Below are 27,546 nucleotides of genomic sequence, written 5' to 3'. Positions count from 1 at the left end.
CAAAACTTGCTCTAGCCACAGCCTTCTCCATCACATTTGTTTTAAAAAAAAAAAAAAAGCAATCCTCCCTTCCACTCATGTCCAAAACCCTGGGAGTCATCCCTGATTCCTCTCACTCTCCCTCACAGTCAATCCACCGGGAAATGTTGTTGACTCTACCTTCAAAACATACTTTCCCTCACCACCTCCACCACTACCACCCTCACCATCATTTCTTGCCAAGATCATCACAACAGGCTCAGTATTATCTTCAACATAACAGCCAGTGTAATCTTTTAAAGTGTATCACTCCTTTGCTCAAAAGCCCCACGATGCCAAAAGTCTAAGCCACGGTCCTTAAAATGCCTACCACCCTACATGGGCCATTGTCAAACTGCACCAAGGCACCCCAGGGAATTCCAAGGGACACCACAGGATAGTTTCCAGTTTCTAGGTTAACATAGCGATATCTGTCCCACTGTGATTATTAGATTGTTAGCACCTAACTACTTATAAAACCACTGTTAAGCATTTCTTCTGATGTAGGGGCACCATGAAAACCTGCAGGGGCTGTAAGTCCAAGACCAAGGTGCCTGCAGGGTCAGCGGGAGCCCTCTTCCGGGTCCCTGACTCCTCGCTGTGTCCTCACACAGTGGAGGGGCTAGGGACCTCACTGGAGTCACTCTTACAAGGGCACCAACCCTACAAATAAGGGCTCGTCTACCAATGGCCCCATCTCCTAATACATCACACTGGGCATTAGGATTTCAGCATATGATCACGTAAATTTGGGGCGGGACACAAACATTCAGACACAGCATTCGATGCCTTTGAAAAAAAGTCAGTCCCAGCCTTACTGAGCCCCCATCTCCTTTCCTGTAAAAGTTGGATAATATCACCTTGAAAGGTAGTATCAAGAATCCAAAAAGACTCCTCAAATAGTTAGACACAGAATTTCCATACCATGCCTAGGTATATACCCAAAAGAACTGAAAACAGGCACCCAGATACCCGTACTGAATGTGTGCACAGCAGTATTATTTACAACAGTCAAAAGGCAGAAAGAACCCAAATATCTAGCAACAGATGGATGGATAAACAAATTGTGGTATACACCAACCATGGAATATTATTCAGCCACAAAAAGAAGTACTAATAGCTGCTACAACATGGACAAACCTCGAAAACATGCTAAGTCAAGGAGGCCAGACACCAAAGGCCACGTAGTGCATGGCTGTGTTTATATAAAACATCCAGAACACGTACATTCATAGAGACAGAGGAGACTGGTGGTGCCAGGGGCTGGAGGCAGGGGGGATGAGGAGTAACTGCTCAGTGGGTTTTAGGCTGTATTTTGGGGTGATAAACATGTTTTGGAACTAGACAGAGGTGGTGGTTACAGAACACCGTGAACATACTAAAGGCCATTGAATTTGTCACTTTAAAATGGTTAATTTTATGTTACGGGAATTTTATCTTAATAAAGTTTTTTTTGAAAGAATTGAAAAAGAAAACACTAGATAAACAACCAGGTCCACTGTAGAGCACAGGAACTACATTCAATCTTGTAATAACCTGTAATGAAAAAGAATATATATACACACGTACACACGCAGCCGAATCACATGCTATACACCAGAAACTAACACAACTTTTTAAGTCAACTACGCTTTGGTAAAACAAAAAAATTTTTAATAAAAGAAAAAAGAAAGGAAACACAGGGTAAACGCCTTTATAAACAGCAGCCATTGGTGACCAGGGTCCTGGGCTCATTTCTACCACTTACTGGCCATGGAGATGGTAAGTCATTGCTCTGGGCCTCAGTTTCCTCATCTGTAAGATGATGGGTTGGACCGGATCGCTAGTTCTCAATCAGAACAGCCCTGATCAGTCACGTGGAGCTCTGCTTCTAAACGCGCAGAGCCATTCCCCCCACCCAGGAGGGACTCGTGCCTGTGTCACTGTGCTGAAGACACTCCTTTCAGGGCCTGAGTCCACCCCCCCTTTTGAGACCATCAGACTAAAGACCACGAGCAGCCCGTGATTCTGGTACCTTCATCTATGACTGTTCATAAGATGCGTTTTGAGGAAAGAAGACAACACAATAAGTGAAGTACATTTATTAGGAAGATCAACTCCAAACAATCACAAGTAGTTCTCTTCCCACTTGGCAACTGCACAGGAAAAAGAAGCTTTAACAGAGTCCACAGGATTTTGTTTACACCACAAAAGGAGTTTTAAGGCAGATTAATTCGAGGCTATAAAAACTACATCCGTGACATAAACATAACGTTCAAAAATAACTCAGGCTCCAAACGTCCCCGATACCAACAAGTCTCTGAACTAGTCAGGTCAGCAGCCACGGGCGGGGACACACCGAGTCTCCGAAGCAACTCAACAAGACGCTGATGCCGGGGGGCCATCCTGAGACCGCCCAGACTCTGCGGTTAACACAGACCAACAGAGCTACCCGAGGCCCCCACATGTTTTTATTCCACACAACCCTTCTACACTGTCCTAGGAGAACAAATGCACGTTAAATGAGAGGAAAACAGGGCTCACTATCTCATACCACGAACAGGATGACAGAAAACACAGGGCTGGACACAGCCATGTTAACAGATTAATGACTTTTCTGACAGGCCCCTCATAGGCCAACAAAATGCAGCTTAAAAACCCACTGGGGTAAGCTCCGTCCTCCCCTCCGTGGTCACCACTTGGATTAGGCTCCCTGAGCTTGGTCGGTTTTTCTCCGTGATCCAGTCATGGAAGGTTCTAGAACAAAGAAGAGACGCTTTACATGTTAAAGCAAAAATCTGGACACATGCTTATATTCACATTAATGGTGGGATGGGGGGACAACAGCAGCTGTGAAAGAGCCATGAAGGCATCGTGGACACGTTCCAAGGTCCCCGATGACCTCAGGACTTCACTCGTTCTAATTCCTGAGTGGCCGGATTTGACAAGATTTTCATTTCTCCATTTTTCTGCACTGTTGGAATCCTTTATAACACAGGGGTATGATTTTATGCGATTAAAAAAAGATTTTAATTACTTAATTCTGGGAGATGAACATGGACATAATACTTTATACTTTGCTGTATTCCTTCACAGAAATTTTAAAAGAAAGAGAAGACATTAATTCGTTTTAACAAACATTTATGGAGAACCCACGGCCATGCCAAGCAATGGAAAAAGATGTAAAAACACAGATTATTACAATAAAATACGTCCAGTGCCAGAATGGGGCATTTAATGACCAACTCTGTGTGGGGAGGGCCTAGGGGAGTCCGGAAGACCTCTAGGAAGACAGGAATGAAAACGGGCACACCGAAGTCACAAAGTTTAACAAGGAGCTGATCATTTTTAAAATAGGAACTCTTGGTGTTGAGTATACCAGCCCCTTTCACAAGCCCCAGGTGGGACTTTGGACCCCGTCATTGGAAAATTCCGGGCTCTTCTTTAGTGCCGCTCTGTACCCTGCTAGACCAGAGCTGATGCTCAGCTGCCCAGGCATTCGAGCTCCCACTCTGGGGGTTGAACAAGTGAAGGGAAGTCACACAGGCTCAAAAATCACAGTGCTGCTACAACTCCCTGGCATACCGTCGCATGTCATGACCCCATCTCTGGGGGCAGAGCTCAGGGCACGGCCCTGAAAGAGACCAGTCACGGCCAGATGTGCAGAGACGCACACGTCACTCATGCAGGTTACCTGTGGTCCGACTTCTTGCTCCCCCTCGGCACCATCTGGGGTGGGTAGGAGGGAACGCCATGCTAACCATGGATAGCCAAGAAGGTAACATGCTCACAGACATGTCAAAACGTGCTTGATGCCAACTTGTCACATGAGTTTTCAAATACCACAAACAGGGGCCAGGGTACAGCTCAGTGGTAGAGTGTATGCTTAGCATGCATGAGATCCTGGGTTCAATCCCCAGTACCTCCATTAAAATAGATAAACCTAATTACCACCCCCCAAAGCAAAACAAAAACAAAAAATTAATTTAATATAATTTTTTTAAAAAATCAAATATCACAATGGGTGAGCACGATTTCTGGGACAAAAGATGGCTGTTTCCAGTTCTCCCTCTTAAGGTCTGTGCTCTGCACTGATTCAGACACGTGACCTTAGATGTTCTGTCTGGAACCTAGGTCCTGGGTCAACACCTCTGTCAAGGGTTGCTGGGAGTAGTGGCCTTTAAAGAGAAACTCAAATGCAAACACGACTCAAGCCTGGTTTCTTCCGCAACTTCAGTTTTTTGGTTTTTGGTTTTTGGGGTTTTTTTGCAAATCCAGCATTAAGCATGATACCCAGCATAGAGAGACAGTGGTAAAGGCCGAGGATCCTGCAGCCACACTGCCTGGGTCAGATGCTGGCTCTGCTCTGTGACCTTGGGCAAGTCGCAGAGGCCCGAGCTCCCCATCCTCGGGCCTTAAATAAAGATGACGGCCCCTCCCTCACTGACCTGCTACCAGCCTTTAATAAGATCACTGCAGTGCTTAAATTGGTGCCTGGCACATAAAAAGTGCTACCTAAGTACATGCTCCAAACGTAACAGTCCCAAGTATCTCCCAATTTCATTTAAATAAAATGTAACCTCAGGCCAGAAGCGCATGCCCAGATTTACAAGCATCCCATACAAACGGCCGAGGCGGCAGCTCACCTAATGGCTCTGCTGGGTGAGGTCGCTCCTGCTCCATGAGGGCAGGGCCTGCAGCTCGTCCACCATCATCCCCAGGCCCGGCACAGCACCCGGCCCGAGCAGGTGCTCAGTGAATACGTGCTTAATACCCCCTTAAATAGAGGGGTGTGGGGACCTGAGATCTACACAAACAAGAACTGGAAAGCTCCCTCTCTCCATGACCTTCCAATGCTGCCCACATTCACGAATGGCTGAATATGATTTGAGGGACAAAGGATGCTTTCTGTGAGTCTGTGGCTGGGTACTAATTCAGACTCGTGGGCCCAGATGGTCCACCAAGATCAGTGGCTGACTCCTTTGACAGGAGCTCAGCTAACCAAGTACCTCTGTGGCTCAGACACTGTGCCAAGTGCTCGGCACACCCACACTTCTCACCCCCCAACAATGATCACGGACCCCCATTATACAGACAGGGAAGCTGAGGCCTAGCACAGTTCAATAACCGCTCAGACTGGCCAGCTGGTGAGTGGGGAGACAAGATTCATCTCGGCGCTCTCAACCCCTCCATCCTGTGACATCCACACTGAGGGGTGTGATACCCTCAGAGGCCAGGACCTCACGAGACCCCCAGGGTTGATATGGCAGGGGGAGCGTCTCGTGAGGAAGAACATGGGCCTGTCCTCTCACCCACAAGAGGCAGAGAATGGGGGCTGGAAGCTGCGCAGTCACTGAGTGACCGCGGTACTCACTCAACTAGGAATTCTAAGGGCGTCCAGGAGCTGAAGTCGGCCTTGGGCATTGATTTCCTGTTCATCGGTGTATCCAGGGTAACCCTGCAGAGCACAGAGATAAGCATGTCACGTGTGCCTCCCCCTTAGAACAACAGCTGCCCTGTCCTCCTCGGCCAGGAAAGGGCACCGTGAGCCGCTGGCTCCAAGGGTGGCGGCACCGCCCTGGAGAGATCACATGAAGACAGTCAGAGAGGCCAGGAAGCCATCCATGTTCACAGAGCTCACGTCCCAGCCAAACTCTGCCAGGGGCTCACCCTTCAGTCAGACAGGAATAAAATCAAAGAGCTATGTTTTGCCTTTTTCTAAAATAAGAGTTTTACTAAAGTAAACTGCTTGCTGTTTACATCTCCATTCACTCCCTAAAATGTGGCAGACTCATTTCTCAGGATTTTTAAGTGTCATAATAATACGCCTTTAAAAATGAGAAAAATAGACTCATCCTTCATTTAGTGGCCATTTTCCATGAACTCTTAGAAATTCTTGGCAAAAGAACATAGACTTCAGATATGTATGACTTTGGCAAGAATGTTCGGGCCTCGGAAATCTTTCAAAAGAGTCGTGGGACCAGACCACAGAATCACAGAAGCTCACAAATGACAGGGAAGTGGACAGGCCTGTCCCCCAGCAGACCCAACATCTACTTTACAGGACCACAGCCAAGAGATAAGCCATTTGGTGCTGGGATCTTTCCAGTTAGAAGGGACTCTCTCCCTCCAAAGCAGCTGCCTGGCCTGGGACAGCTGACTGGGGCCTCCTTCCTCATCACAGACAGAAGCATCTCCCACTGTTTCCCCATTTCTCCCTGAAACTCCCCGCTCCCTAGCCCCCCGACACACATCTTGACCTCTCTTCCATCTTGACCTGATAATGACTTGAAAGACAGAAATACAAATATTAAAATTAAATGCATATAGGCTATTTTAAATAGGAGGGAGGGAGGGACAGAAGGAGGGAATGAAAGGAAAGAAGAAAGGCAGGAGAGACAGACCCGTCCCATCAGCCAGGCCACCATTCTGGAAAGCCCAGGATAATCCAAAACGTGGGTAAGGATCTTCAGGACCGTCAGTGAGTTTCAGAAGCCGAGGCGACAGCACACCCACGTCCCCGGTGGAGAGTGACCCTGAGACAAATGTGCACTCCCGGCAGCGGGGCAGAGGAGGGTCCCAGCCACTTACGGGAGCACGGCGATGGCGGCAGAGCCGGCGGGCATGCCGCTGTCCTTCCCGGCCAGGCTCCGGCAGAGCTGATGAACCGCGCCCTTGGCCATGCCGTAGCCAATCATCCCTGGGAAACGGGGAGAAAACATTTCAGTGACCACCGGCCGCCACCGCTATATCCAGAGAACGCCACGCCAGGGTCCAGAGGAGGCCGGGAAAAGAGAACCAGGACACCTACGGAGAGAAAGGGGGAGGCACGGAACGTTTCCAGTGCACCTTCTATTCGCCTGGTGCTTGACATTTATCACAGAAGCCTTGATGCTAATCCTACATTTATTGCTAAGAAAACCAAGGCTCGGTCAGAGGGCGTGAGTCACGAGCCCAGGCTCACACGCAGACTTGCACCGAGGCCAACGGAGAGGTTAAAAGCCAAGCAAGAGCCAGGTTCTGAGACGCAGCATCAGTAACAACTTGTGAGAATCGGGCACACGGGGTGCCCAGTGTACTGACAAAACCGAGCGGTCATTTGAAGCATGGGCTTTAGAGTCAGGCTGCACAGGTTCAAACCACAGCTCTTCCACTCACCACTTGCCAACCGTGGGCAAGTGCTCAAAAACCTTACTAAGCCTCAGTTATCCCATCTGTAAAATGGGGATGAAGCACTTAAATCTAGGCTCAGGACAGGGTAGGCAGTCAATAAATGTTCCCCATCATATTAACAGAAGTACTGCGCCCTTGAGTCCAGCTTCTTGTTTAAAGTGTACTACTTGAGTAACTGTGACATGGACACACACTACCTATTAGTCTTCCTTTCCTCCCACTAGTCAGTGAATGTTTGCTGATTGAAGCAAGGCATGCCTGTAATTAGGAGAGGTTTGCATCTGCCCCAGACACGTGGCAGGCAAGATTTCTCTCTCTCTGAAGTCCCCTGTGACACCTAGCTGTAGATACAGCGAACGCAGCTATCCCAGCAACAGAGGACGGTTAATTGCTGTAAACACCCTTCTGCCTTCAGAAAACCACGACTTCTTCCAGAGGGCAGCAGCCCCCTTAAAAACCCCAGCAGGCTTGCTGTTTAAAGTGTAACAACATCAAAGGTCCAGGGGGAGGCAGGGACCACAGCCCAGCCAAGGAACCAATCACTGACCCACTTCAACAGCAGCCTCAAACTGCAGGAGGGTCAAGGTCGCAAAAAGTTATTTAAGCACAGGAAGAATATTTCACCACACCTGGCTTCTCTGTTTAATCAGAGGCAGGAGGCCAACAGTGGCATGAAGACGTAACAAACTCTGCAGTGATTAAAATAAACTGGTGAATCTCATTCGTCCGGCCTGGTCCCCAGCAAACTCCCAGGACTCTGCCTTCATTCCATTCAAACAGCATGAGAGCAGGGAATCAGATGAAGAAAGAAACAAGCAACCAGCAGCCCTAAGGGTTTAATTTCACAGAATTCTACACAAAGCAGGTACAGGATCGTTCGTAAGACATGAAAAATATATATTAAGAAGATAAATACTGTCTCCCCAATTATAAATGATCAATGGGATCCCAAAAGACCAATGTCCAAACACAGAACAGATCCTTAAATGGTAACGAAAGTGATGACCATCATTTTGATACAGTTTATCCTCCAGTGAACAGTCTACAACCTTGGAAATAAAAAGGTAGAGGTTTTGTCAGTGTCTTTCCAAGTGAAAAACTTCTCATTTCTGAAAAACTCTTCTTGGGTTTGAAGGACAAATAAGCCTGCTTATCACCTGCTTTCATAGACTTCCCCAGATTTTTCTGGGGTCTGAATCAAAATTAAAATATTTCATGACTCAAATAAGTTTAACAACACCTAACTAAAGAGCTAAAAGATGAACCAACTTACTAATACCTGAAGCAGGAGTAGCTGGGCAAAAGTAAGCCTGGAGTAAATAATAATAATAGTTCACATTTACTACTGATTCTCTGTAATACCTTTCCTAAACCATTTACACCCATTACGATGTTTACAAGTCACAACCACCATATGAAGGAGATATTACCATTTATCCTCATTTTACAGATAACAAAACTAAGGCTCAGAGAGGTTAAGTAACTTGCCAAATATTGCACAGCAACTAAATGGCAAAATCACAATTCAAAACCAACCTGTGTAGTTCCAGATCCTACAGTCTTAACCAGTATCTGCAATTATAAATAATGATATTTACAAACAAAGGCAAGTAGGAGACTGTTTGGTCCTTTAGAAAAATTAGTCTTTCAGTCCTAGGATTTTCTTTTTTAAATGTCAAGCTATTACTCATTTCTCTATTTACTCTATCTAGTGCCTCTGCTCTGTGTCACCTTTAATAAAAATCAGATCTCAACTACCATCTAACATTTACACAGCTTTAATTACTGCAATAGCTGTGGACTTGTAAGATCACATGCTCTGGGAAACACAGTAAGAAAATGAATGGCAAGAAATTATTCATCTGTAAGAGCCTCACAGCTCAGCTGGTTACATTAAAATTGAAAAGGTGCTCAAAGTTTCCACCACTTACTCAAGAGGTCCAAAAGAACTATTTTTTTTTTAAAGAAGAGTTTAATTTAGGTAGTGGAAGAAAATAGTTTCCGCCTCCCTCTGCTAACTCCCCAACCGCCTGCTTAAATTCCTTTACCCCCATTCCAAAGGGAGTGTCACCGGTTGAACTGTGTCCCCCCATATTCAGATGTTGAAGTTCCAACCCCCCGTCCCTCAAAATGTGACTATAGTTAGTGATGATGGATCTTTAAGAGGTAATTAAGTTAAAATAAGGTCATAGGGGTGGGACCTGATCCAATATGACTGGTGTCCTTATAAGAAGAGGAGATGAGGACACAGACCCACACAGAGGGAAGACCATGCGAAGTCACGGTAAAGACCACCCACAAGCCAAGAAGAGAGGCCTCAGGAGAAACCAAATCTGCTGACCTGGCCCCCAGCGGCAGACTTCCAGCCTCCAGAACTGTTGAGTAAATACATTTCTGTTGCTTATGCCACCCAGGCTGCAGTCCTTTGTCATGGCAGCCCCAGCAAACTAACACAGGGAGTGAAAAATGCAAAGGGAACTTGGATCTCCGCATGATGTAATGGAAAACAGCATGAAATTTGGAAATGATCAGGGTTTCAATTTAAAGTAAGTTTACAACTTATTTATTGCATAACCCAAATAACTTCTCTAAGTTCTAGTTTCCTTCTCTATAAAACGAAAAAAAATAATAATGACATCTAGCCCAGGGTTAAATAAGAATATATGTGAAATGAAAAGAGTGAATATAATTAGACTTTCCATGTGCTGGGTACCTGATACCTATCAACGCCTCTAAGGCCTTACAGCTACTCTTCAAGGTAGAAGTTACTGTCACTATATTACAATTCAGGAAGCTACAGCAGAAATTTGGTCAAAGAGAATAATTTGTCCAAGGCCACACAGCTAGGGTGACGAATCCACTCCCAGCCTCTCTGGTTCTACAGCTGACACACTGTTTCCAGCAGCCAAGCCACTTCCTTGAGATACACGAACACAACGTGATGGGAATAATTCGTGCTTATCAACTAGTTAAAATCTACATGACATCATTCACTCCCTGGGCGGATCACAGATAAATGAACCAGATTAGGGGGAACCAGATCCCAGCAGTCATGACCACGGTGAACACGAGGACAGTTAAATGAAAGGGTCAGGAGTTCTTCCCCTAAAAAGAGTCAGGCCTAAAAGGAAGCAAAATCCCCCACAGCTGTCCAGCACCTTAGCGGGTAAAGGGCTGTAACATTCCTCATCTCACAGAAGTGCCCAGAAGCCCCGGCGAGCGAGTGTGGGCATCCCCATTTCACAGACGGGCAAATGAAGGCTTACCAGGAGTCCCGTCCAGGGCGGCCTTGGCCCCGGTCAAGGTGAGGAGGCCTCCTTCCTTGAGGTGCTTGGTGGCCAGGTGGCTGGAGATGGTGGACGTCCACATGCTCTGCTTCCACATCAGGTCACAGTTTTTAAAGAGAGCTGAGCGAAGAGACATGTGAGGTTAGCAGCTGGAGGGAAGACACTGAAAGGCGGGCTCAACTCATGGCGCCTGACACTCCAGGAGACTCTCGTGGCCAGTGTGTGTGTGTGTGTGTGTGTGTGTGTGCGTGCGTGCATGCGTGCGTGTGTCTGTGTGTGTGTGTGTGCGCGTGCGTGCGTGCATGCGTGTGTCTGTGTGTGTGTGGGGGGGGGGGGGTGTGGTGTGTGTGTGTGGGGGGGGGTGTGTGGGGGGGGTGTGTTTGTGGTGTGTGTGTGGGGTGTGTGTGTGTGTGTGTCTGTGTGTGTGTGTGTGTCTCTACCATGAGCTCTAATACACACAGCCTGGGGCTTGTGGTCAGAGAGACACAGGTCCAAATCCAGGCCACATGGTCACCAGTCTCACCTGTAAACTGGTCAAAAGTCAGCCAGTAAATGAGGACCATTGACAGATATGCGGGCCTGGCTTCCATTCAAATGCTGGCCTCCTTCATAAAGGGCGTCAGGTCTTTAACAACAACCTATATGTCCAAGTCAGGTTTTACCCGTGATAAAAATCTGAGGGACTAGTGACATCTGCTCATTAAGAGGGGTTTTATGGAGACTACATTTTTTACGGCTGAAGGTTTAATGCCAGTTTTAAAGACTCTTTAAAAGAAAGCTGAAATAACAACCATTTCACATTTGTTTTAACCCTCTGGCCTTGCCACAGACGTGAGGAGGGACAACTGGTAACAGATATCACATCCCCAGCTGAACGCCTGTCCCCTTCCTCCCTCACAGGGGACACAGAACCCAGTGAAGCTGCTCCCCTGACCCAGAGAGGAAGCCCTCCTGAAACAGGAGGAGGGGTCTCCAGTAGGTCTCAACCTAGGTACTGCATATCCCCACTAAGAAGAACTGGAAAAAAATGGGTGGACCCACATTGAAGCAAGTCTCTAGCCCTAAATTCCAGTTCACAGGAAATCTCAGGGACGAGATTCAAAGACTAAAAACAACACCAAAATGCAGTATATAAACCCTGAATAGACTCAATCTAGGGAAAACTATGAAAGATATGGAATAAATTGGGGTGATTGGAATACAGGCTGATATTCTTAATCTTCCAGAATTATTGTTCATTTTCTTAGGCATGAGAATGGTATTACAATAATGTAGGAGATCGGCTTAATCTTCAGAGATGCATGTTGAAATACAGTGAGGTGTCAAATTACTCTCAAATCATTAACAAAGAAATACACACACAGGGGACACACATGCAGGAAAGCAAGTGAGTGAAGTATGGCCCGTGTTAACAAGTGTTAAGTCTGGATGGAGGGCGTAAAGGGGGTTCACTGAACCGTTCTTTCAACTTTGCTATATATTTGAAAATGTTCATAATAAGAAATAGGAAATAAACTCAGCTTTAACAAAAACTCAATTCTGAGTCCTTCTGATCTTTTGAATAATCTGTCCATCCCATATACATCCCCCAACTCCCAGTAATAACCCCTAACAGACTGGGGTGGGGACAATGCACATTTCATCCTGTCTCTTCTTTAAACTTCAATCTCAAGGACCCTCTGCCCCCACCCCCTCTACAGGAAGCTTTTTCTTCATGGGTAAAATGGGGTGCTGATCCCTACCTCACAGCTACTGTGGGAGAAAGACTCTGGGAGAAGCCACCTGGCCTGGCACACAGTACAGACCCAATCCACGCAGCTGGACACAGAGCAGAGCACATGAATGATTAACTCAGAAAAGGACTCACACTTGGACTTGGCACTGCCCCCAGCCCATCCTCCAGCCACACAAAGGATTGCATCCACCTTCTCAGCACCCAAGAGCTGTCCGATGTCAGCAGTCACCTGACACAAAGGGGCAGAAAGATACACAAAATAAAACTGTCAGATAAACCTGAACAGGCTGACATCTTTACAGACCCTTCTATTTATTTTTCCCTTCTTTTTCAGTCAGTTTATGGTACCAGGCAGTTAACTTTGAAAATCGGATGCAAGACCAATCTATAATGAGCATTTTGGATAGTGAAGCCCAACTACATTTCAGTGTGATTCTGATAAAGCAATCTAGCCATCTCGTCTTCTTTTGAACATTCTAAAGGGTGGAGACATAAGCATCCCTGGAATAGAACAATGAGTAAAGAAAAGTAGGAAAAGGTTAAAAAAAAAATCACCTAGAGCTTCACTGCCTACAGCTAACCTTCTGGTATCTTTCCGGACTTTCTTTGCAAATCACAGAATCATAATCAGAGATAATCAATTCTACCCTCCCCCCAATAAAAACATCCCATTAACTGAAAATCCAAAAGAAAAAGCCAAAGAGAAAAAAGTATCCTAAATAAAGAGCAAAAATGGAGACAAAGCTGTTCACCACCGTATTCTTGATAATGGTTAAAAAAGAAAGGAAGAAAAACTGTATAAAACTTAAATGTACAGTAAGAGCAAACTAAAGAAATCGTGACCAATCCATATAAAGAAAAATTACATGTTGACACAGAGGGTTTTTTCAGTGATCTGAAGTATTTAAGTTAAATGTTAAAAAAAATTTATCTCAATCTGTAAAATTAATAACATATAGTATGCATAGGAAAGCTAAGAAAATGGGCCAAAATGTGAACTAATGAGCTAGCTAACTAGACATGGAGTATGGGTTATTTATCTTCGTTTTTTTTTTTTTTCTTTTCACTTTTTCTAAATTTCCCTCCATGAGCACAAATGTCTTTGATAATTAGAGAAACAATACCTGAAAAAAAACGAAGGACACACAGCCAATGGGAAGCTTTCCCCAGGGTCCCCCACCCCATGCACAGTGGGGCCTCCTCTGGAATTACCTGGTCAGCCTGCTCCGTAAACGAGTCTGTCATTTTAACGAGGACATTGGCACTGGCTTCCTCATTCTCCACCAGGTCAATGCTGGCGACCCACTGGAGGAAAACAGAAAACAGCTTGGGTCAAGGGACAGTCTGTTGTTACTCCTTTAAAGATCCATGCCCAGAGATAGGGGCAGAGGAGACAGGAAAGAGGCTTACAGGAAAACCCACCAGAGACAGGATCTAGCAACCGACCTTCACACTCCTTCCAGGGCATTCGGCTTCACCCCTTACTAAGCCCCAGGCCAGCCCCTTCTGCCTCCAAATACCTCTTCCTCATCCACTCTCACATCTGAGAGCAAAACTCTGCACTTGGTGAGATCCCCCCTCACCAGGGGTCTGAAAACTTTTTCCATAAAGGGCTAGAGAGTAAGTATTTTAGGCTTTACTGGCCATATGGTCCCTTGCAACCACTCACCTCTGCTATGGCAGCCAGAGAGCAGCCACGGACAGCGCTGAATGAATGAGCAGGGCTGTGTGCCCATTAAACTTCAGACGCTGAATTATGAATGTCATACAATGTTCACATGTCACAAAATGGCTACTCCTCTTTTGATTTCTTTTCAACCATTTAAAAATAGGAAATCAGGGGGAGGGTATAGCTCAGTGGTAGACTGAGTGCTTAGTATGCACGAGGTGTTGGGTTCAATCCCCAGTACCTCCATTAAATAAATAAATAACCTAATTACTTTCCACCCAAAACAAAAATAAATAAATAAATAAAAATGGGAAGTCATTCTTAGCTCTTGGACTGTACAAAAACAGGTGCCAGGCAGGATACCAGGCTTTGAAGAACACTCACTACTTCCCTGCACAGCCATGGGGGATACCGAGACAAAGGAAAGGTTCAATCCCCGCCCTCCCAGAGCTCCCAGGAATGCAGGGCGTCAAAGGTAAATCAGCTGGTCAGGTTCACTCAGGTCAAAAGGAACCCACAGTGCCCCCACCGAGGGGGGGGGTGCACAGCCCTCGCATCTGTAACGCGGGGATTCGGGAGCGCTGTATTAAAGGTACTGGAAAGAGTAAGAGAAACTCAAGAGTACACAGGGGTGCCGGTACGTAAAAGCACAGTGCCTAGACCTTGGCTAGCGGTCCTTAACTGTTCCCACTGTCATCACCATCCACCTCTGCAGACCTGGGAAGACACCCCAAATCCAGTCTTCCTCGGGTTCCGAGCAGACAACTGGGGGAAAGGTGGTGTGTTTAGAACCCACAGAAACATTCCTACATCCGATTGTGAGTGAGAGGAATACCCTGGGTCCCTTTCTCTCTGGTCCCGGCGCACTCTCGCTCAGGCTGCTCCTGCTACTAAGTAACCACCGCCCCCACCCACCCAAGGAAAGGTCCCCAGAGCTGCAGCCGAGTATCTGCGCAACAGACACCTGCAGCGAGAAGACACCGGGCGGAGTCTCCGCCGGGAACGCGTTGGGCCTTGCAGGGCGGCTGGGGTCAGGGCTCAGTACTGCAACAGCTCCCACCCACTTGCCGTCTTCAGGAAGCGGATGGCTGATTATGCAAAGTAGTCAAAACAGCCTTTGTAAAACAAAGAAGCCACCAGCATTTGCGGGGCTGAGGCTTCAAAGTATCAGGCCCGACAGCAGCTGAAGGAGCAGGGTATATATAAATATATAATCAATAATAGCTAACATTTAAACAGCATTTACCACGAGGCAGGTAATTTACAATTTAAGCGCAACAACACCAATTATCTCACTTAATCCTCACAACTCCCATAAGGGGTAAATACTATCATTAATCCCCATTTCACAGATGAGGAAACAGGTTTGCTGACGTTAAGCAGTCAGTTCAAGTTCGTAGGACTAGGAACCCAAGTCAGTCCAGATCCTGCCTTTTGATTATCTCTTCCCGTCCCCTCAACCCCGCTCCTCTTCCTCCCCTTCTGGAATTCTCTCCCGAGTCATGCCCGACTTTCCGGGCCCAGTAGAGGCCAAGGAGCAGCCATCCTCCTGCAGAGCAAAGGCCCCGCACCTAGGGCCCGGGGTGCGCAGGTAATTGGAGACAGAACAGACTTGTAGACCTGTGCGTGCACGTGCAGGCACCCATGTCTGGGGGTGCACAGGGGCCCCCAGCTTCCTTCCAGACTGCCCTCCGGGGCTGCACCGGAAGACCCTCTGCGCCCCAGTCACCACGGTGCCCGCCCTCAGCCCGCCGAGTTACCCAGTTGCGGGCCCGGAACGCCTGCACGCATTGGGAGCCCAGAGCGCCCCTGCCGCCGTACACCAGCACCCGGCGCGCCTCGCCCGCTGCCGTCGCCATCCCGCTCTTCCGGCTCTGCTCCCGCGGCTCCGAACACCCCGAGCCCGAACGCTGCGCCCCGCCCCGGCCCGCCCCGACCACCAACCCCGCCAAGAGGGACCGCGCTGGGGCCGCGCTCCCAGCCGAGCCCGCTGCTGCCGCCTAGCGTGCGACCACATTCGGCGAGCACCGCCGCGCCCCGCGCCCGGCAGCTCCACCCCAGGGGTAGGACAACACCCTCTAGTGCCCCCATATGCCACGCACTGAGAGAAGTGATCTCTAAGTGCTATTTCATTTTACTTTGCACAACAAATCCTATGACAGATTAGGAAACGGAAACATGAGAGTCTCAGGCCATTGCCCAGAAGAGTAGGAATTTGAACCCAAGTCTTCAACAGGCAGAATAGCCTAACCAAACCTCCATTCTGCACGGAGGAGCTTGGGGGGATTGAAAATCAGTTGATTACCATAGAATTTTGTATTTTTAGCAAATTCTAAAAGTAATTGCTTAACTCCTAAGATACTTAAAGTTGACAGAGGTCCAGGATTGGGGGCAGAGGTAAGATGCAGAGGTACTGCGCGTGGCGTGCCTTCTCAACGCAAGCTTAATGTTACAGTGGGAATAACTAATGTTATTGGTCGCTTACGAATGTGCCGAGCACTCTTCTAAGCCTTTTATATGGATTTTGTCATTCATTACCAGAAGAACATTTGCTAAGTCAAGGTCATTGTGATGAAGATCAGCTGTTGTATTTCAAGGACCTGATCTTCAGGACCAGCCCTGACACCCAATTTTCTCATGAGAGAGATGACCGAGGTATCGCATCTCCTGTGAACCACAAAGGGTTGCTGTCGGGGACAAGCAAGCATATGGTAAAAGCCTTTGTACGCCGCTGCACAAGCTTTGGAGACACTCTTCTTTATTTTCATTGTGGAGAGACCACAGAAGTAAACCCCAATTAGAGGGAAGAAAACTGACATTTCCATCCCCACGTCCCTCTGTCCCCTCTGTGCTCTCCAAGTGAGGCTCCTGGAACTCCTGTTGGTTAACAACGCACCGCCTGAACTCCCTCTGAACTTCTGTGACCAAATAAGGAATTTTACTCTCCCACTTCTGATCCACGTTGTCCCCCAGAGCCACTGACAGTCTCACAGGACACAAAGTTGACATTCAGCAACAGACTAAAATTCAAAATTTTAAAGCCATAGTATAAGATAGAAATTAGGGACTATTTCATTCCGTGTGCCTGTAAATTAAAAGAAAAAGACATCTTCACTCTTAGAAGAGACAAAGACCCCAGCAGGGTGATGGGTGATTACTATTTGCTAACACATTAGAAAAGCACTCTCCTTTCCCATTTCAGATGACATGACAGCAGGGGATGGGGGGTGGGGGTTGTAAGCACTGGGGTCCAGGCTGCCCCAGCAGTGCCAAACCCCCTCAGGTTTAACGCTGCAATTTTACCCACAGCAGACTCACCTAATGATAAATTCAGGAATCATAAAGCCTTGTTTACACATTTCAATTGAGAACACAGATCACTTCATGGTATTAATAACAGTGCTGGGGATTCTGACAGCAGTGACATTTTAGAGAAAGAAATGCTTGGACATGCATCAAAGAGATCAACATTTGATACTGTGCATTGTTGGCGATATTCAAATGCTAATCATTCCATTTTTGTTTTCCTTCTACTGTACGCATTTTTTTAGAATGGTTAGTGTCTCTTTACAGTCAGATCTACCAGGTTTTGCCTGCTAATAACTTCCTTGTCATTAAGAGGTCCACACCAAGGTTATGTAAATACTTGAAACGCGGAACAATTAAACCGTCAGCTGAAACATTAGTCTGGAGGAAGATACCGGGTTACATCCTTCAGTAACACACTCCTCTACGCTTGAGTCAGGTGAAGACCGTCTCTGTAGAGACTTCCGGATGTGGCTGTAGTAAACATGGGCTGAGGAGGCAGGCACTGAGGGAGGACCAGGAGATGGACCTGAAATCTTGAACTGGTGTGTTTGAAAGTGCTGACCTTGGAACAGAGGATTGCTGAGTGTGCGGAAGATGTCAAGGACCCTCGCTACTGCTCGGACACCTGGGGCATGACCTGCACCCCCTAGGATGCCTGGATGGTTCAAAAAGATGTGGTATGGGCTGGCATCCTTACTCAGCTTCTCCTCCTTCATAATGATCATCATTGCCTTGGCGGTGCCCCACTGGCTGAGTGGGAAAATCCTTTGTCAGACTGGAGTGGACCTGGTCAATGCCACGGATCCAGAGCTGGTCAAATTCATTGGGGACATTTACTATGGACTCTTCCGCGGGTGTAAGGTGCGGCAGTGTGGGCTCGGCGGCCGACAGTCCCAGTTCACGAGTGAGTATATTAGGGGCATGTAAGCTGCTTTAGAATACTTATTTTTAAATATTCGTAAGAATGCTTATGTCTAAATGTGTAATTCAAGTGCTGCTTCAGTGTAAGGCATAACGAGGAAGTCCACAGTAAGCCAGGGTTCAGCACCTAGAAGAGACCTTTTTTCCCTGCAGATGCTTACAGAAACACTAGAAATGGGATTGGTGTATATTTGTAGTTGACCTCTGTGAATAATCACTATTAAAATATTGAGTGCTCACCTGTGTCAGACCTTCCACCTTTCATGCCTTTCATGGCGTGTCTCTCTTACGCTTTATAACAAATGTATAAAGAAGAAATTGTTACTGTTCCCACTTTGCAGGGGACTACACTGAGGCTTGGAGAGGTGAAATAACTTGCCTGGGGTCACTCGGCCAGGAAACAGAGCCAGATTTTAGACCCCGGTCACACGCAACATGCGTATTCTCAGCCAGTCTGGCCCCCGAATGTAGGCTGCCTGCTGAAAGGAATCTTCCACTTCTGTTTATAGAAAAGCTTCATCATCTGAGAGAAAGCAAACGGGTTCTGCGTCTGGGCTCTGGAATCAGTCTATCTGGGTTCAAAGCCCAACCCGGATGTTTCCTGGCAGGGAGACCTGGGGCAAGGCGCTGGGCTGCTATCTGCGAACATGAGTGTGCAGACCAACCCAGCGGCCATCCAGTGTCACATCAGAGCAGCTCTGACTGTAAACAGGGAAGGAATCCAAGCCCAGCTTATGAAGGGTCTTCTGGGAAGGAAAAACCAAAACAGAAAAGGCAATATTCTGTAAGCCTTAGAATCATACCATTCGATCACTGTGAGAACAGCATCCTACAAAATCTTAATCAACATACGACAAATGCAGAGAGATAGGAATTTGATTCATTATTTGACTTCTATATTTCAGAATTGTAGTTTTTAGAATCCTGGTCAGGGTGAGTATCTTGTTAAACGTATAGAGACAGAAAGCAGGAACCATTGACAAATATAATTATATAAATTGGCATCATTTATACACATGAAGGATATATATATTTGTTATGTACAGCCAAAAAAAATAAATCTCTGGGAATATTTACATTTACCCAGAAATTAAATTAGACCAGGCATATTGGGAAAATAGCTCTGTTAAAAACAAAACATAAAAAGCTGAAAACACACAATATAAACAAAGAAATAAGAAAGGAAATATAAAAATTTTTTAAAAGGACATGTTATAAGGGGACAATGACAACTGTATTCAGTACTTGGTTCAGATCTGGGTCTGTTTGCTATAAAGGACGCCACTGGGACAATTGGTGGAATTTGAACAAGGTGTCAGAATTAAACAGTGGTCATTAGTGTTAACCTAGTGATTTCGATAGTTGTATTGTGGTTTTGAGAGATAATATCCTTTTTGAGGACACAGACCCTGAAGTACTCAGGGATGAAGAGGCAATTTTCCCTCAAGGGTTTAGGAAAGAAAGAATTTTTTTTTTCTTTGTACCGTTCTTGCAATTTTTCTGAAGTTTGAGATTGTTTTGAAACCACCCACAAAAAGAAAAATTAGGGGGAAAGGGCACAATTTTTTAAATAGTTGTGCATAACTGAAATTAACGAACCTCATGAAAAAAGTTCCACCGCTTGAACAAGGGAGCCACAAATTCAACAGCAGCGATGTTCCAAAGACTTGAATAAGCAAGACAGTGCCCAGGGAATATAATGAAAATAGTCCATACAATTATGTAGTATGCTATATCACATGACCGTCATAACCACCTTCTTACATACTAGGTTATTTATCTGTTATGCTTATTATTTATTATCTGTCTCCACCTCTTTAGTGTGTAGTGTCATTAGGACAAGGATCTCATCCATTGGTTGATCCCAAGCCCCTAGAACAGTGCCTGGCCCACAGTAGGTGGTCAGAAACATTGGTTGAATGAACAATGATAAAGAACTTTTAAACTCTTTTGTACTGAATGGTCGTATGCAAGATGCCAGACTTGTGACCTGTGCTATACTAATGAGGCTCAGAGAGGTTAAACAACTTGCTCAAGGTCTCAGAGCTGTGAGTGCTGGAGCCAGGCCCCAACCCAGGACAGCCAACCCCAAAGGTCCTGCCTTTCCACTGTGTATCATTCCTTTGGGAATCTGAGACTGGCAACCTTCCCAAGGGGTAGTGTCACCCTAGTAGTCCTCACCGTTCTCCTGGAATTCAGCCGAGTGTGTTGGGAAGGTGGTGGATGAAGGTGGACTCTCCAGTGTGGGAGGCGGCAGGGTGGACAGCTCCTGTCTGAAATGACCGACGGGCCACCCAAACAACTGGGAGGGAGTGTTAGGTCCCTAGGGCTGCCATAACAAAGTCCCATGAACTCGGTGTCTCAGACACAGAAACGGATTCTCTCACAGTTCTGGAGGTTAGAAATCTGAAATCAGGTTGTCGACAGGGCCGTGCTCCGTCTGAAACCTCTAGAGGGAGCCTTCCTTGCCTCTTCCAGCTTCCGGTAGCCCCAGACATCACTTGGCTTGTGGTAGCGGAACTCCAATCCACACGCGGCGTTCTCCTCACATCTCTCCACACCATCTTCTCTCTGTGCATCTGTCTCTGTGTCCAGATTTCCCCTTCGTATAAGGCCACTGGTCTTACTGGATTAGAGCCCACCCTGGTGACCTCGTTTAAACTCGATTACTTCTGTAAAGATCCTACTTCCAAATAAGGCCATAAGGTGCTGGGGTGGTTAGGACTTCAACCTATTTTTTTGAGGAAAGAACAGAATGCAACCATAACAGAGGGTGTGGGGTGGCAGACAGGGGACCTGGTAGAATTCAGGAAGTCACCAAGCACAATTGCTGTCTCTGGAGAAGCAGCAAAGCAGAGACGGGCTTTGCAGGAGGGCTGGGCAAGACTGCGCCCTTCCACTGCGGTGCTGATTAAACCTGGGCATCCCAGCGCACAGGAGGGTGAACCGCCTCTCACTGGAAGCCATAAGCAAATGAACACTTTCTGTTTGCCCCACTGGAGGGACTCGCTACATGTCCCTTTCCTTCCTCCCTCTTCCTTCACAGAGGGATGCCCACAGGAGACAGCACCCTGGGTCCATCTGTACTCTGCTCTCTGAAGCATCAGAACTGTATGAGGACGTTGTAATTTCAGTTCTGAGGACAATAATATTCAAAACAGTTTTGTTCCTGGCTGCCCGGGGGGGTTGTCCCAGAAGAGAGTATATGAACATCTATTCACAATGCCTTTGGTGTGATTCTTAAAACTTTCACCAGGAGCTGAGGCAAGTGTCCTCCCACGTTTGGTTCCACTGCTTCTGCTCAGGGACACTGCAGCTGTTCTAATATTCTCTAGCACCGGAAGTAGTCTCTCTACCTCTAGATTTACAGCTCCTCAGCCCCACACAACCTGTGTGAAGCAGCTATGGGGTGTATCGGAGTCCCCCCCCCCAAGCTGGAATCAGGATATACCTGCTTCTGTCACTCACTGTTGACCCACCCCTCTCCACAGCACTCCTTATGCCCCGAATTCCTGCTCCCCCATCATCGTAATCTGATTACTTCTCAATTTTTTATTAAATCAAATCTGGATATGAGTTCACATCATTATGTGGATACAATTAATTATTTTTAAAATTTGCATTGTGTGATTGTGCTTTAATTCATTAAATCAATCTCCTATTGATTCGTATTTTGGGTTTTCTCCAATCTTTTACTACCGTAATCAATATCCATTATATACAGCTTTTTTTTTTTAACACATTATATACAGCTTTGAGCACACGTGGGCGTGCTTTTCCTAGTAGTGAAATTGCTTTGATAGATGTTACCTAATTCCCCTCTATGAATTAGCCTGTATAAATTAACATCCCTACAAGGTTTGACAGCAGCTCCTTCCCTACACCGTCATCAACACGATGTGTTAGCAAACCTTTTCATCTTTGCCAATCACATAGGTGATGATTTTCTATTTTAAGTGTTTGGTGAGGATCATTATGCTGGTTATGTGTCCTAAGGACTGCACGGGCAAGAATGGGGATAATGAAAAAATTAGGTAATCAAGCGTAAGCTACCATGTTTGGAATGAAAAGGAGCTGAGAGTTTGCAACAACAACAACAACAACAAAAAAAAAATCTAAAGGACACTGAGCTATAAGGGAACGAAATTAAAGAGAGAAGTCCTGCAGAGACAAATCCCTTGGGAAGGAGTTCAGTTTTCAGGGTAAAGTTTCTGAAGCGGATGAGATAGACATGTGGAGATAAATAGACATGGAAACACAGTACTGGAAAGAAAGTTAGATCAGAACTGCCGATGTTTCCATGGAATGTCTGGAAACTTCTCAGTGGAAAGGATATTTTAAAGGGAGAAGGACAAACGTTCTTGCTCTCAGGCTTGGGAGACACCAGCCTTCTATGAATAAAGGTGGGCAGGTGAGCCAGCAAAGGAGCCAGAGGGGAACGGGGTCAGGGAGCGAGTGGAACCAGGAAAGCTTCGAGTCCTGGTTCCCAAGTTGGGGCAAACACAGGCTGGTCAGTGATATCAAGTAATGAATCAGGGAGGTTGAAGTTCACAAGATGGATCCAGATTTGACCAGGAGGTGTTCAGTAGAACCCTTAGAGTAGTTACAGAGAAAGGGGTATGCCCAGAAGTTCTTTAAGTTTCATCATTTTAAATCATTCATTTATAGCAACTGAAATCAGTGACTCTGAACTCTGTATACCGTGTGGTATATAGGACTACGGTCCTAGACAGAGTTCAGGGTGCCCTTGCCCAAACACAAGGGACTAAATGTCTCCAAGCCTGTGGGGAAAGGGGTTTAATAAAATCTACTTCGTATCCCTGTCATAAGGATTGGATGAGATGACAGATGTAGAGGGCTTGGCCCATAACTGTGCTCGGTAAATGTTGATTACACTCAACTCATGTACAGCTGTTGCTATCCCCATTACACTGATGAGGAAACTGAGGCCTGAGAAGGTACATGACTTTTCCCAATTCAGAGAGTAAAAACCACCACAACAACCACGGCCGCCATTTTTGAGAACTGACTCTTAGACAATATTTAAAGACTCCACTACGGTATATCATTGAATCTTCACAGCTAGTACTTGGTGGCAAACACAGAGAAAAACAAACCCAAGTTAATATTTCACTAAATTATCCTGCCACATTAATATGGCAAATTAATATTCTAATAAAGTGCTCTGTGCAACATGAGAACTAAATGCCCATCATACAGGGGTAATTGATGTCTGGCTCACTGAGTCATTATGAGGACTCCAAGGTGATGCTCCTGGCTTCACGACAGGACCCTGTCCTAGCAGGATTATTCTTATGCACTTCACTTGTCCCCCTCAGCATTGTCAGATGTGTAGGAGAAGGAGGGTTTAGAAAATCCTATTTTAAATTGTGGCAAGTCAGCAAAGCTGCGATTTGAACCCCGAACTTTGGGTGCCTGATCTAGGCTTCCCTTTGCTACACCTTTCACTCTTCAAGTAACACCTGAGACTGCTTCTGCCTCCCTGATTTAATGAAGGCTACTCTGACCCAGATTAAAGCTTTGTGATCTGCCTTCTCAGACGGATTCTCTTGCCAGCCTCCTTTGCTAAAGAGACACCATCTGGGGCCCGTGTGGGTCAGCTCACACCAGACCCCAGAGATGCGAGGTCAGTGCAACTTAAATGCCCAGCTGGGGCACATTTTGATTTTGCCTCCACCCCAAGAAAGAGAAGTGTTGGCCAAGGAACAAGTGGCAAATCTGAAGCTATGAATTCATCTCAGGAAGTCTTCTGCTTTTTGAAAGCCCAGCACTTGACCTCACTCCCCTCTACTAAGACCTTCATGGTGAGCAAGCTTGGCCGTATGGACTCGAGCCGAGCTCTGACCCTGACGTGTTGGCTGTGTCTTCTCTCCACAGTCTTCCCGCACCTGCTGAAGGAGCTCAGCGCGGGCCTGCACATGACCATCCTGCTGCTCCTCTCCCTGGCCCTGGCGCTGGCGCTGGTCAGCATGGGCTTCGCCATTCTCAACATGGTCCAGGTTCCGTACCGAGCAGTCAATGGCCCCGGGGGCATCTGCCTGTGGAATGTCCTTGCAGGTGAGGAAGGTCCCAGGGGAGAGAGACTCCTGTCCATGCCATCACGGGGCTGAGTTCCAAGCAGAGGGGCAGAAGGTGTGAAGGAAGTAAAATGCCCCCCCCAACCTTCACTTCCTTGGGTCTCTTACCTTCTTAATAGACATGAATGTCCTTTTCACCAAAAGTTGCAGCATCTCTGTCAACATAAGAACCAAATTGTCAGCATACCTGAGTGGCTGAGGACTTGGAGCAGCAAAGAGGGGGTGATGAGAGAAGAGAGAAGACAGAGCTGGGGATGGAGAGGCAGGGGCTGTAGAAGGAGTGAGGAGGCAGGGCTGCTGCTGTGAGGCTGGAGGAACCTCACCAACGACAGAAAAGAAGGGACCTGGGGGTTTTCATGCCTTATTTCCTACAAACCTCACAGCCTCCCTGTATGGTGGTATTATTACCATATTTACAGATGAAGAGCCTGAGGCTCAGAGAAGTTAAAAGATGCACCAAAAGTCACACAGCAATAAGTTTCAGAGGTGTAATTCCAACCCATGTATAATTGAGTCTGAATTTTTTTTTGTCTTTTCATTAATCTATGGTGGCATTTATGACCATTGTGACCTATTTTCCAAGACAAAACATGTATGTGTGAGTGTGTGTGTGTGTGTGTGTGTGTGTGTGCGTTGATTTGGGAGAATATACTGATATGCAGAAATTCATTCACATTTAGTTATGCACTGAAAAAAATCACCTGTAATGAAAGTAACAAAATCCCAAGAATGATTTCAGGAAACCAAGGTCCCATGTTCAAGGCATCCTTATGGCCAAAACCCCTCACTACCTTTACCTCATACAGGATGACCATGAAGTATAAAAATAGGTAATGTTGTTTTATCATGCATGGCATAATATTTTATTATGTAATGGCATAATAAATGTGTTTTTAAATATTAATTAAAATCAAGGCAGTAGAAAAGTAGAGAGAAAGGGAGAGAGAGATGAAGAGAGAAAGAGAAACAGAGGGAACCCAGAAGGTCAAAGTCTGAAGCCACAGGTAGGGAAGCATGTGAGGTTTGAAATCTTTCCAATTTCCTCTCTCTACTTCCCTTTCCTCCTCCACTTCACCCCCCTTATCCTTAAGCTTGGAAAGAGGACAAAGAGGAGAGAATAGTCTAACTCTCTGTTAACCCCCTAGTCCACCCAGTAGGACATTCTAACATCTTCCCACACAGTCCTCAGGGTCTACATACAAATGCTGAAAAGTTTAGAGACATGTGCACACCTTCAATGGGTCAGGGAAAAATCAGAGGGGTCTAGAGTCAAAGTCAATGTGATGCGAAGCTTATCCTGTGTCTCCCAACACCTCTCACCCCTCACACTGGATTATCTGCTGCTTTTAAAAGCAAATGAAAATTTGTGCCGCCCTAAGAATGTTTTAAACCCCAAGCAAGTTGGTGGCCTGTGCCACAGACATGCCCCCTCACATCTAGTCATCAAATTGTAAAAAGGAGCTGTGAACGAGGGCATCCTTTTTGTGTTTCAGGCGGAGTGGTGGCTCTGGCCCTCGCCAGCTTCATGGCTGCGGTGAAATTTCACGACCTGACCAAGCGAATCGCCAACTTTCAGGAGAAGTTCTTTCACTTCGTGGTGGTGGAGGAACAGTACGAAGAGTCGTTCTGGATCTGCGTGGCCAGCGCCTCGGCCCACGCCACTAACTTGGTGGTGGTGGCCATCAGTCAAATTCCCCTCCCGGAGATTAAGACCAAAATAGAAGAGGCCACGGTCACGGCCGAGGATATCTTGTATTAATAGCCTTCTCCTAACTCAGTTCTGTACTGTGAAAGGAGACCTCTTTTTCTTTTTTTTTTTTCTTTTTTTTTTTTCTTTTGTATTTTGCAGGCATCACAGTCCAGAACGTCTATGTTCTTGGCAGTAAAAAGGAAGTGGAAGGAGGAAAAGGTGGTCCCTGGGCCAGAAAAGAAACTCCAAACTCCTGGCATCCCTGCACTTCTCTCTCACTGACCTTGGAGTTAGTCTGCCACTTGCCTGCCTTGTGTGACATTGGACAATTCAATTCATGTCTACTTCTCAGTTTCTCCATCTGTAAAATGGGGATATTAATGACCTCACAATGAGGTTTGAATGAGTGATAATGTTGCCAGTCTTCATATATTATAGAGGTCCCCACACATATAAGGTACTATACACTCCAGGAAATGTCTAGAGCCCATTGGTATCGTCTACACAATATTAGGGGGGATGCACAGAGGAGTAGGATAACGTCCCTGGCCTCCAGAAACACCTAGTCTTTCCACACGACACAGGAATCAGATAGCAACCGTAACACTAAGAATGAAAATAAGTCCCATTTTTCTGAGTGGTTACTACATGCAGTTTTAAAAGTTTTACATGTAGTAAGTCATCGAGTCCTCACTATAAACTCAGATTGTCGATATAGTCCCATTTCACAGATGAAGAAGCTAAGGCATAAAGAGATTGGGTAACTTGCCCAGGTCAGGAATTAAATGGAGGAAGTCTAGAGCCAGAGTTTACACTTTTAACCACTTTGCTAATCTGACGTTTGACGTACAAGCCATTGCAAGGCCATGTGATCAGTGTTACAACGGGACATGCAGAAAAGACAGACAAAGGAATCAGTTCTTCAGGATGGGATGTGGTGTTAAAGACAGTATCACAGAGTTGACACTTGATCTGAGCTTTGAAAGGTGAGGAGCATTTTTCCAGTGGTGAGGGAAGCAAGGTTGGAAAAGAGCATTCCAGGATGAGTCAGCAAAGAGGCAGAGACGCGAGGCAGGAAACTACAAAGAGGGCTGGGTAGTATGTGAATTGCCAGTGGGGTTAGAACATTGCTCTAATTCAGCTGTCAGATGAACCCAGCTGTTCTGTGTTCGATTTTTGCTAAGTGGTTCTCTGGTGGTTAATTTTTTGTGTCAGCTTGGCTAGGCCACGGTACCCTCATATTGGTCAAGTATTATTTTAGATGTTTCTGTGAAGGGATTTTTTGGATGGGGGTTAATCAGTAGACATTAAGCAAAGCAGATTGCCCTCCATAATGTGGGAGGGTCTCATCCAATCAGTGGAAGGCTTTAAGAAAAGGACTGCCCTCCCCCGGGGAGAGGGAATTCTGCCAACAAACTGCCACCAGACTCAAACTGCAGCTCTTCCCCAGATCTCCAGACTGCCAGCCTACCTACCCTGCAGATTTTGGATTTGCCAGTCTCCACAATCATGTGAGCCAATTCTGCATAATAAATCTCTTTCTCATGCGTGCGTGCATACACACACACACACACATCCTCTTGCTTCTATTTCTTTAGAGAACACTCACTCATCTGGGTACACAACTCATTATTAATTCATTTTCCCACGATGCCAGCTGGGGCGAA

General features: G+C 46.3%; 2 protein-coding genes across 2 annotated transcripts; one reads left to right on the top strand and one right to left on the bottom strand.

Moving 5' to 3' along the window:
* Window positions 1–2,084: 2,084 nt before the first annotated feature.
* On the bottom strand, window positions 2,085–15,782 carry QDPR (quinoid dihydropteridine reductase). The gene is made up of 7 exons (XM_010991022.3): window positions 15,622–15,782; window positions 13,405–13,497; window positions 12,325–12,421; window positions 10,437–10,577; window positions 6,589–6,697; window positions 5,372–5,455; window positions 2,085–2,754 (listed from the first exon to the last, which is right to left on the bottom strand). Exons 1-7 carry the CDS (start codon window positions 15,718–15,720, stop codon window positions 2,649–2,651), a joined length of 729 nt encoding a protein of 242 aa, XP_010989324.1. The 5' UTR covers window positions 15,721–15,782; the 3' UTR covers window positions 2,085–2,648.
* Window positions 15,783–17,821: 2,039 nt separating this feature from the next.
* CLRN2 (clarin 2) lies at window positions 17,822–25,948 on the top strand. Its single transcript, XM_010991023.3, has 3 exons — window positions 17,822–18,074; window positions 23,990–24,169; window positions 25,683–25,948. Exons 1-3 carry the CDS (start codon window positions 17,822–17,824, stop codon window positions 25,946–25,948), a joined length of 699 nt encoding a protein of 232 aa, XP_010989325.2.
* The last annotated feature ends 1,598 nt before the right edge of the window (window positions 25,949–27,546 follow it).

The sequence above is a fragment of the Camelus dromedarius genome, chromosome 1 (genome assembly GCF_036321535.1).
Source record: "Camelus dromedarius isolate mCamDro1 chromosome 1, mCamDro1.pat, whole genome shotgun sequence".
In the NCBI taxonomy this organism is placed as follows: domain Eukaryota; kingdom Metazoa; phylum Chordata; class Mammalia; order Artiodactyla; family Camelidae; genus Camelus; species Camelus dromedarius.
Note: the sequence above shows the minus strand (reverse complement) of the source record. Positions and strands in the feature narration are given on the sequence as shown.